General features: G+C 35.5%; 1 protein-coding gene across 2 annotated transcripts in view; it reads right to left on the bottom strand.

Moving 5' to 3' along the window:
- Nucleotides 1-12,788, bottom strand: part of LOC149776499 (uncharacterized) — a 161,276-nt gene that overhangs the window by 41,495 nt on the left and 106,993 nt on the right. For both annotated transcript variants that reach the window (XM_089940932.1, XM_089940931.1), the window contains 3 exons: nucleotides 8,799-9,003; nucleotides 1,886-1,991; nucleotides 378-531 (listed from right to left, as the gene is read on the bottom strand). In XM_089940932.1, the coding sequence (XP_089797058.1) occupies nucleotides 378-531; nucleotides 1,886-1,991; nucleotides 8,799-8,989 (451 nt within the window). In that variant the 5' untranslated portion in view covers nucleotides 8,990-9,003. The remainder of the gene's footprint in view (nucleotides 1-377; nucleotides 532-1,885; nucleotides 1,992-8,798; nucleotides 9,004-12,788) is intronic.

Consider the following 12,788-nt stretch of genomic DNA (forward strand, 5'->3'; position numbering starts at 1 on the left):
TAAGGATGGGTGTGTGTGTAATTCATAAGGACAGGTGTGTGTAATTTGTAAGGACGGGTGTGTGTAATTGGCAAGAATGGGTGTGTGTGTAATTTGTAAGGACAGGTGTGTGTAATTCATAAGGACAGGTGTGTGTAATGGGTAAGGTCGGGTGTGTGTAATTCATAAGGATGGGTGTGTGTAATTGGTAAGGACGGGTGTGTGTAATTCATAAGGACGGGTGTGTGTAATTGGTAAGGATGGGTGTGTGTAATTCGTAAGGACGGGTGTGTGTAATTTGTAAGGACAGGTGTGTGTAATTTGTAAGGACGGGTGTGTGTAATTCATAAGGATAAGATGATATATTTATCCAACAGTTATTTCTGTGAATCACTCACGTGTCTGTACTGTAGGTGTATGGGCTGGTTGTTGATGTACTGTCCCTATGGCTGCAGGTTCTTGCCCAAACTGAGGCTGACCTTGCCCATTGTGCGGCTGCAGAAGATGACCCGTAACAAGTGGCAGTTGAGGCAGTGGTGTGTCACATGATGCCTGCAAAATATTAAAATCAATAATTTGTGCAATAAATGAGCATCAAGAATATCCTATGTACTCACTTATAAGTTGAATAAAACTGCAAACAACAATGGTCCTGATCTGCTGTAGCAAAATGTGCCCTCAGATCTGGGTCCATGTTTTTTGTACTACTGATTAATCCTAACAAAACTGCACAAACCAAGATCTGCTAGTGCAATATGCAACAGCAGATCTGTGTCTGTGCAGTTTACAACTGGACACATCTTATAAGTGAGTATATACAGTATATTAAATGATCATTCAACAATCTGTTTCTTCTACCTCCTTAATGTAAGTCTTCTGACTTGATGGTCCTTACGTCATAATAGTAAAGACTGTTTATAACATTTTAACGGGACTTGGATTTGTATAATGTATAACTGAGAAGTGTTGTATCCAAATTCATCTTTTATTTTATCATCTGCTGAAAGTGTCTACATACATGTATACATACCAGCCAGAAAGAAACTGTCAGTAGCCATAAACCTTTATTAATCTTGGATTTGTTTGCAGACATGCTTTTCAGTAACAGGCAAAGGCTCATAAAGAATATCATGGGTGTCAATCTGAACTTGTGGTATAGTTTAATGTTGGCTATGCCATCCAGAATCTTGCTGCGTCCAGGTACAACAGCTGGTACTAAATCAATGACGTCCTCATCACAACCAGTAGCAAAGAATCAGTCCCTTTCAGGCAATCACGTTTCACAAACAATATTTTCAGTTGCTGTTATCACAGATGTGGCAATATCACTATTGAAATTAACATGATAATCCAAGAAATCAACATCTTTATTATCAGACTCAAGTAGGCAAAATGTGTCAAACACTATAGAAAGGAGAACATTATTGTCATCTTCATCATCATCATCATCTGTTTGCTCACTAAACCATGCCTTAACAAAACAGTTTCCATCACTGTCTGTGGAAACATCACACCATACAAAAAAAACCATACTGACGGCCAACAATAACTATAATAAACTCTAATTATGTTTTTCAGGGTCCACAAATTATGTATGGATGACTACTTAGAACATGAGAGAGATTTACTTAAAGATGTACTCTACTATTCAATAAAAAGGTACAAATTGATAACTAAAGGATATTTCTAAAGTATCAAATTTTCATGCATTACTTGCATTTAACAGGCACCTGCTATTTTAATTTGTCAAGCCAATTATGAATGTGACTGGGGTAAATATTCAAAGGAAACATTCTTAAATTCACAGAATTCCCATTAGAGTTGTTTTGATAGCCCAATCCAGTGACTTATCCAGGAAGTAAAACACCCAAGAAAAACCTTGACCTGAAAATAAGGAAACTTCTACCTGTGGTCCAAAAGGTTCAACAACCATGACATTTTTAGATTCAATCTCCAGTCCTTGCTTCTGTAACTCTTCATCCAAGTGAGTCAACAGAGTGGTATGTCTCTTCCTGAAATAAATATGCACCTGAATTAGCTAATTAATTGATAAACTGACAATGCAAGAAAAGTACTTCTGTTTAAAGATTGCTGTGTTTACCACTCTCTATTCCCTTTATTAGTGTTTGCAAATTTTAAAATACCTAAGCCATAAACCACAAAATGCCCTATTCCTCTAAAAGAAGAGTTCAGTGGTTGAAGGTGAAGGTTAACACTATTCCAACTTAAGTGCTAAATGTATTTGTGAATTTAAAAAAAACAACAACTGCATATCAAAATTTAATGACCATTTGCCCGTCTTCCATTAGTTCAATAAATCAGCCCACAAAGTTTATATTGATACTAATGGATGATACTGATGGATGATACTCATGGATAATACTGTTGATATTGATGGATGATACTGATGATACTGATGGATGATACTGATGGATGGTACTGATGGATAATACTGATGATACTGATGGATAATACTGATGATACTGATGGATAATACTGATGATACTGATGGATGGTACAGATGGTACTGATGGATGATACTGATGGATAATACTGATGGTACTGATGGATAATACTAATGATACTGATGGATAACACTGATGATACTGATGGATGGTACTGATGGATGATACTGATGGATGATACTGATGGATAATTCTGATGGATGATACTGATGATACTGATGAATGGTACTGATGATACTGATGGATGATACTGATGGATGATACTGATGGATAATTCTGATGGATGATACTGATGATACTGATGAATGGTACTGATGGTACTGATGGATGATACTGATGATACTGATGAATGGTACTGATGGATGATACTGATGGATAATACTGATGATACTGATGGATAACACTGATGATACTGATGGATGGTACTGATAGATGATACTGTTGATACTGATGGATGATACTGATGGATAATACTGATGATACTAATGGATGATACTGATCATACTGATGGATGATACTGATGGATAATACTGTTGATACTGATGGATGATACTGATGGATGATACTGATGATACTGATGGATGGTACTGATGGATAATACTGATGATACTGATGGATAATACTGATGATACTGATGGATGGTACTGATGGATGATACTGATGGATAATACTGATGATACTGATGGATGGTACTGATGGATGATACTGATGGATAATACTGATGGTACTGATGGATAATACTGATGATACTGATGGATAATACTGATGATACTGATGGATGGTACTGATGGATGATACTGATGGATAATACTGATGATACTGATGGATAATACTGATGATACTGATGGATGATACTGATGGATAATACTGATGGATAATACTGATGGCTGATACTGATGGATGGTACTGATGGATGATACTGATGGATAATACTGATGGATAATACTGATGGACAATACTGATGGACGGTACTGATGGATAATACTGATGATACTGATGGATAATACTGATGATACTGATGGATAACACTGATGATACTGATGGATGGTACTGATGGTACTGATGGATGATACTGATGGATAATACTGATGGTACTGATGGATGATACTGATGATACTGATGGATGATACTGATGGATGATACTGATGAATGGTACTGATGGATGATACTGATGGTACTGATGGATGATACTGATACTGATGGATTATACTGATGGATGATACTGATGATACTGATGAATGGTACTAATGGATGATACTGATACTGACGGATTATACTGATGGATGATACTGATGGTACTGATGGATGATACTGCTGGATGATAATGATGATACTGATGGATGATACTGATGATATTGATGGATGATACTGATGATATTGATGGATGATACTGATGATATTGATGGATAATACTGATGATACTGATGGATGATACTGATGATACTGATGAATGGTACTGATAGTACTGATGGATGATACTGATGGTACTGATGGATGATACTGATGATACTGATGAATGGTACTGATGGATGATACTGATGGATAATACTGATGATACTGATGGATAACACTGATGATACTGATGGATGGTACTGATAGATGATACTGTTGATACTGATGGATGATACTGATGGATAATACTGATGATACTAATGGATGATACTGATCATACTGATGGATGATACTGATGGATAATACTGTTGATATTGATGGATGATACTGATGGATGATACTGATGATACTGATGGATGGTACTGATGGATAATACTGATGATACTGATGGATAATACTGATGATACTGATGGATGGTACTGATGGATGATACTGATGGATAATACTGATGATACTGATGGATGGTACTGATGGATGATACTGATGGATAATACTGATGGTACTGATGGATAATACTGATGATACTGATGGATAATACTGATGATACTGATGGATGATACTGATGGATAATACTGATGGATAATACTGATGGCTGATACTGATGGATGGTACTGATGGATGATACTGATGGATAATACTGATGGATAATACTGATGGACAATACTGATGGACGGTACTGATGGATAATACTGATGATACTGATGGATAATACTGATGATACTGATGGATAACACTGATGATACTGATGGATGGTACTGATGGATGATACTGATGGATAATACTGATGGTACTGATGGATGATACTGATGATACTGATGAATGGTACTGATAGTACTGATGGATGATACTGATGGATGATACTGATGAATGGTACTGATGGATGATACTGATGGTACTGATGGATGATACTGATACTGATGGATTATACTGATAGATGATACTGATGATACTGATGAATGGTACTAATGGATGATACTGATACTGACGGATTATACTGATGGATGATACTGATGGATGATACTGCTGGATGATACTGATGATATTGATGGATGATACTGATGATATTGATGGATAATACTGATGATACTGATGATATTGATGGATAATACTGATGATACTGATGATATTGATGGATAATACTGATGATATTGATGGATGATACTGATGATACTGATGGATGATACTGATGATATTGATGGATGATACTGATGATATTGATGGATAATACTGATGATACTGATGGATGATACTGATGATATTGATGGATGATACTGATGATATTGATGGATAATACTGATGATACTGATGGATGATACTGATGATACTGATGGATGATACTGATGATATTGATGGATGATACTGATGATATTGATGGATAATACTGATGATACTGATGGATGATACTGATGATATTGATGGATGATACTGATGATATTGATGGATAATACTGATGATACTGATGGATGATACTGATGATACTGATGGATGATACTGATGATATTGATGGATGATACTGATGATATTGATGGATAATACTGATGATACTGATGGATGATACTGATGATACTGATGGATGATACTGATGATATTGATGGATAATACTGATGATACTGATGGATGATACTGATGATATTGATGGATGATACTGATGATGTTGATGGATAATACTGATGATACTGATGGATAATACTGATGATACTGATGGATGGTACTGATGGATGATACTGATGGATGATAATGATGATACTGATGGATGATACTGATGATATTGATGGATGATACTGATGATATTGATGGATGATACTGATGATACTGATGGATAATACTGATGATACTGATGGATGATACTGATGATACTGATAGTGATGGATGATATATGGGTCTATGTCACCTGCCTATTAAAATGTGTAATTATGCTGCGTGCAAATCTTTCCAAACACACTAGCCATATCTAGCATGAAAATCAAAACGGCCACAGAACAGAGGGTTGTGATATTCTATGTAGATTTAGAAGTAGCCAGACATAGGATTTGATCTGGAACTAGAATTTGCATATCACTACAAGAACCCTTCAGATGATGGTAGCTCAACAGCTGCATAGAAATACTGGTAAGTGTATAAAATCATAAAATCTACTCTTGTGCATGCAGACAAAAGTGGCAACAGATTTTTGCAGGTTTTAATGAACAGGTAATATTAGCCCCTACATTGCCCATTAATATTATTATAGGTGAGGGGTTGATTTATCAGCCTAATCTTTCATTAGCAGATTTGATATCAGTTTCAATAGCAACTACAGCACAGGATTTAAACACATATATGCAACATGCTGTTTCATGACCAAGTACCATTTTGAAATGGTACTGTGCCATTTTAGGACCAGTCACAGGTCGTAAAATGAACCAGTCCCATTTCAGAATCAAGTAAAGGCTGTTAAATTGCCTGGTCCTATTTCAGGAACCAGGTAAAGGCTGTCTCATAATCAGCACCAAGTAAATGTTGCTAAATGACCTATGCATTTCAGGAAAAGATTACGGTTGCTAAATGGCCTCTTCCTGTTTCATAACCATGTAGAGTTTGCTAAATTGCTCTTTCCCATTTCAGGACCAGGTCAAGTCTGCTAAATGAACTGGTCCCATTTCTGAAGTAGCTAAAGGTTGCTAAACTGATCTTGGGTTAAGTTTCTGCATGAAGAGCAAAATACACACCTTAAACATAGCCTATGCTGAGATATCAGCATTTCCTTCTTTCAAAAGATAAAAAAAGATGAGGTCTCCATCTTAACACATGCTCAGTTCATTTTAAAGCTCTTGCCAGGTCTTGTAGACAGCCTTAAGGCAAAGGATCCAACACAGAAAGAGTTTTCAACTCAAAAGACTCGTTACACATGAGTGGAAGCCAGAGTGAAATCAAGCCATCCTAAGGGAACTGAAGAGAGTTTGGGTCAACTGACAAGGCTTGTATTTTGCAGATCCTGCCTGCTGTACCGAGGATGAGCAAAAAAGCAGGTCTAATATGAGATTTGAACTTACAATGCTGTTGTGAGCAGTTCAAAAAGTGCATCTATGAAAAGAGCATCGACTGCCCAAGCCTTTGGATCTGAGACTGGAGAGAAAAAGTTTGCGAGCTTTTGTGGCTGTTTTGGATCTGTTTGATCCACCAGTGGTTGATTCCAGTGGGTAAAGATGCAAATGAATATCAAAGGATGAAGTCATCATTTATATTAGCTGATTCCACTGGGCCGAGTTCACTAATATATTTAATATATATTTTATAGTGAACTTTAAGATTGTAAAAAGAAAAATTCTTGATTAAATGTAGTTGAGTAAGCATTTTTCTAACTTGCAATTACAATACTGTAATCTAGTTACACAGTTAAAATTCATTACACTGTAAAACTTCTGTTGTTCTCTTTTTAAGCCATATTGCCCAAATACTGTATATCACATGTGTCAAACTCAAGGCCCGCGGGCCACATCAGGCCCGGCGTACAATTATATCTGGCCTGAGAGAGAATTTTAGGCAAAAATATTTTTTAATGGCCCTGCGATATAAAGTGCAAATCAAATTCCCTAATTAGCAGCCTTGCCAAACATCCAGCTCTGACAAATTGGCATAAGAGCGAAAATGGGTATGCCAATGATTTTTTATTATTAAAACTTTTTTCTGTTTTAATTTATATTAATGTTTAAAAAGAGTTTAATTTTCCGCTTATTGAATGTTTATCCTGTTCGGCCCGCAACCTTACGTGTGATTTGAGTTTTGGCCCGCTGAGCGATTGAGTTTGACACCCCTGCTGTATATGAATATGCACCAAATGTGTTTATAACATTGAAAGATCTCAAAAACTTTTCTACTTGAAAAACAAGTATTGCTTAAAACCAATGTTAAATGCCATTGTGCATATTGTGAAATAGAAGGCATAATTCTGATAAGAGAACAAAAACAACACACACACACACACACACACACACACACACATATATATATATATATATATATATATATATATATATATATATATATTGTTTGTCTTGCCTTGCGCCCACTTATCCCTGCTCATCAACTGTCATTTCTCCCTGTTCTGTCCAAATGGAGAAGTGACTTCTCCCTGAAATTCAAGTGTAGCTTGACCCCTGTAGCTCATACAGGTAAAGTCCACTGAGTGTCACTTATGACCTTACCTAATGTTGACCCCTGTAGCTCATACAGGTAAAGTCCACTGAGTGTCACTTATGACCTTACCTAATACGGATACTGCTGAACATCTGAACTGATGTTGTTCTAACGAAGTTAGTAAAACTTTGTCCTGGACAGAAAAGAGTGACAAATAGTTTGAAACACTGATGGAGTATATTTCCCACAGATGAGAAAGTAATTCAACTCATTCTTTAGTGCAACAGACAACTCTTGATATCAGATTTTTCTGAGGTATGTACAAAGTGTGCTATCTAGCATGAGTAACAGTAGTAACTGAAGAAAAGACAGAGTTTAACACCTATCCCTAAGTCACTCATAAAATTTATGACTCACATCTATGTGGGTAGGCGGCTGCTTGCTTTTGTAGCTAAAATTTTAGCTTGGTAGGGATGGATCTGCAAGGTAATGATCATACTTGTAAGGTATTATGATTGGGTTGAATATATAAAGAAGAAGCTGACCTACATGTACAACTCAATAATAGTTACTAAGGTTTGAAATCTAGGATCAAGTGGCCTAATTTGCTTGGTTAGTACTGCACTTACCATAAGGTATTCACAAAGTTGTATAACAATACAGAATCAATGGTCAAGAAACTGACCTAAGCACAAATATTTACCAAAATCAGAGTAAATGAAGGACAAATATAAAGACAGATAAATGGATGAAAAAGGATAACACCATATCTGTCCCCTATATTTGTGCCAAGCCATACAAATGCCAACAGTCCAATGAAACTTAAAGAGTAAAAAATAATCTTACCAAAGATAATCCCTTATTTTATCTACCATATCCAAGTGCCCCTCTTTATACACTGTATATATAAAATGTACAAAAGAGTTTGGTTTTCTTTTAACTGCATCCATCAGATCATCTGCAGCACGAATTGGCCCTTCATTTTTACATACACATTCCATTGGCTGTAGGTCAGCATCTGAGAGACTTTTGCGCATTGCAGGAATAATATCTGAAATTAAATTACATAGAATATAAATTATTTAGTCAACATGATAAAGCTCAAGCTTTAAGAATGCACATCTAAGTCTATTACTTTATACACTTGGTAAATCAGCAGCCAATTTTTGTTGATTTTTAAAAAGGAAGCTGGCCTGGCATTCTTTGAGACGTATAATTTATAGTTTTAAGTGGCACTCTACTCTTTTCGTATTTTGCATAGGATTAGAATTTTGAAGAAAAAGAATTTCCCCAGGTTTCCTCTCTGGCTATACATGCTATTTAAAAAAGACCTTGTATATCTTAGGTATTGTTCAAAGAACCTACATTTCCCTCTATTTTGGTGTATGATTGATGGGTGTGTGAGTGTGTGTGATTTGGATTTTTAACGTGGCTTTAAACAAAATTTCAGTCATATCACTATGATGTCTGCAGTGTGGCAGTTTATAGTGATGTCTAGCACTGGGGCATCATGCCACAGACATGTAGCATTATGCCCCACCAAATCACACTATCCTGACACCAGGCCAACCAGACTCTTAACACTAACCTCTTAATGCTGAGCGCCTAGCAAGGCAGCTGTTAGTACCATTTTTATAAGTCTTTGGTATGACATGACTGGGGTTCGAACCCTCAACCTCCTGCATCTGAGGCAGACATTCTAATCACTAGGCCACCAGAGCAGTCAATTGATGGGTGTAATATGGGTTACAGAATATATAAACTGGCCTTACTCCAGATGTGTGCCATTCAAAACACTACTAGTTCCACTTGGTCATTTTGACTTCCTGAACTTCAGAGGTACATTATGTAAAATAAAAGAGCCAATAACTTTGTTAACATTTGATATATTTGTTAATTAATTCATTGGACTTTCAGAAGCTGGTATTGTCTAGTCTAGCAAAATTCACTTTCCCTATTTTAATAGCTGTTATACACAGTGTACTTTAGACAAATTCAGGCTGATTTGTTTTAGCACAAGGAAGCAGTCATTTTAGTTAGCAGTGTGCTTAGATCATGTACAATTTCCAAAAGTACAATATCAAAAGGAACGTCAGCCACATTACATTAAAGTAGCATAGAGGTATGCCAACATTCTCTCCACTGTGCATGTTTAAATGCAAACAACTTCACCTTACACATGTCACTCCATCATAAGTACATAATAACTGGTGAGTGCCCCCTTAAATAGTGCATGTTTTAAATGCAAACAACTTCACTTTACACATGTCACTCTCTCATAAGTACATAATAACTGGTGAGAGCCCCCTTAAAGAGTACATAGGTATTTTTTTAAAATTTAATTTTGATTATTTGGCTGAAACATTTAAGTTTCAAGCATTAAAACAGTTCTTTGGAACAATTCTCCTGTATCCTCCCCCAACAGCATTTATTAATGTCTGAGTCTCACACAATCCCAGTGCCCTATCCCCCCATTTTACGATGAAAAGTGAGCTATTTTAAAAATGCACATTACATTTAGTCAATATAGTAACCAATGTTATGCTGAAAGACAGGAACATGAAACTATCCAGAATTATTCCTGAGATGTCAACAATAAATTTGACAGTTTGAAAAGGGATAGAACAGATAAGGTTCATAAAGGTCAAAGGTCAAAATATTTGCTTTTGTTTAATATAGAAGAAAACAAATTTGCTTTGTCATCATTTATTTTTTAATTTCATCGTAAATAAAAGAAAAGAAATTTTTTCAACATATATTTCTTTTAATTAATGCAACAGTTTTAAGTTTAAGTTGACTTTATTTCGTGAATCTAAGACTTCTAGTTTACCCATAATTAAGGTCACTACACACACAAATATGCCTACAGGCATATTAAATAATTAGGAGCAAAATCAGCATAATTAACTTATTTTCATGCATAATATCAATGTTACTGTGCCATTTTGTTCAGAACATCATACACAATGATATGGGGGCCCCAAGTGGCCGAGTGGTCTAAAGCACTCTCCGTTACGGATCGTTGCCATCTTACCTCTGTCTGCGTGGGTTCGAGTCTCGGATTCAGCTAATGTGGGTATGTGAGAAAGCTTGCCAGTAGCTTCTCATGGGTCGGTGGTTCTTTCTGGGGTTTTCCCGGGTTCTTCCTCCACCATTAATAATGGCCACCATGTATAGCCTATAGTGTGCTGAAAAATGGCGTTGAACCACACAACACAATGATATGAAAATAAGAAAAATAACTGCATACATTTTCAAATATGTTTTAAGGTGGTGCTCTAGTTTCATATTTTGTATAGGGTTAGAATTTTAAAGAAAAAGAATTTCCCTGGGTTTCCTTACTGGTTATACTGGATATTTTAAAAAAACCTTGTATATCCTAGGTATAGTTCAAAGAACCATTAACTCCCTTTATTTTAGTATATGATTGATGGGCGTAATACGGGTTATAGAATATACAGCTTGGCCTTACTCCAATGTACCTTTCAAAACACTGCTAAGCTCCACTTGGTCATTTTGACTTTCTGAATTTCAGAGGTAAATTGTAAAATAAAAGAGCTGATAACTTTTGTTTACATTTGATAAATTTGGTAATTAATTCATTGCACTTTCAGAAGCTGTTATTGTGTAGTCTGGCAAAATTCATTTTCCCTATTTTAATAGTTGTTATACCATTAAATCTTCCTACTGACAGCTCCAAGACTACATGTTTAAAAGACTGTAGCCATGTCAAATGGAATTTAAAGACTGAAACTCTTGGTATATATATATATATATATATATATATATATATATATATATATATATATGTTTGTGTGCTTGTATTAAATGAGTGTGGGAACATGAGTGTGTATTTGCATGGTGATATCTGACAATGCTACATATACCAACTATTTTTTGTCTCTGTGAGTGTATTTAATGCTTCAAATAAAACAATATTTTTTCTTTTTCTTTTATTCAAATGGAATTATCAGTAATTTTCAATAGCTTCATGAGTAGCTAACTTTATCTCAGCTGAAAGACATCATTTGGCACTTAGTCCCATTGGAACCTCAAAACACCCTTTTAGTTTAAAAAAACCAAGGTGATCTGGAAGTTGGCAGATATGCACTTCCCATTCTAATCCCATGTGTAAAACGAAGATAAGAAATAAAGTTGAGGATAAACAATACATCAGGTAATCAATTTGTCAATTTCAATAATGTTGCTGTGAAAACTAGGTCTTTAAACAACAAAAATGTGCTATTTATGTTTAAAATAAAAAAAATACAATTTTGCTGTGATTTGGATCATTTCATCTGTTCTTTAATTCTCATTTTAATTTCTCTGCAGTGGAGGATACCATGTGGTGTTTTGTGGGGACAAAAATCAGATGTCCAACTTGACAATATGATTTTAAATTATTATCATGTAAATCTCATGTAATCTTTGTGCATAAAAAAGAATACAAACTAAATCTGCAACGGCTTTCTAAGTAACCTTAATGCTAGGCTAGTAACATTGGAATTGTCGCCTCCATGTTTTATGATATCACACTTTACACAAGTTAGCCCAAGAACATCTCATTACCTTAAATTTTGATATTGATCTGTGGTCATCATAACTAGATGGTTAATCCTCAGTTGAACCGATCATCATTGGTACTTGACAGAATCGTGGCATAAGTAAGTTCAAAAAAGAAAATTTAGTATTCAGACTCATTAATCCTTAATTAAATCAAAGTCTTTCTGACAAATGTTGAAAATGTTTTGCTAAGGACAGTCAGCGTTTATTCCAAATTTTGTCCCCCCCCCCCCCCTTCCAGTCATCCAGCCTCGAGTTAGAACATAATCTGAC

Source organism: Sinohyriopsis cumingii, chromosome 18 (genome assembly GCF_028554795.1).
Source record: "Sinohyriopsis cumingii isolate HCF-2022 chromosome 18, ASM2855479v2, whole genome shotgun sequence".
NCBI classification, from domain to species: domain Eukaryota; kingdom Metazoa; phylum Mollusca; class Bivalvia; order Unionida; family Unionidae; genus Sinohyriopsis; species Sinohyriopsis cumingii.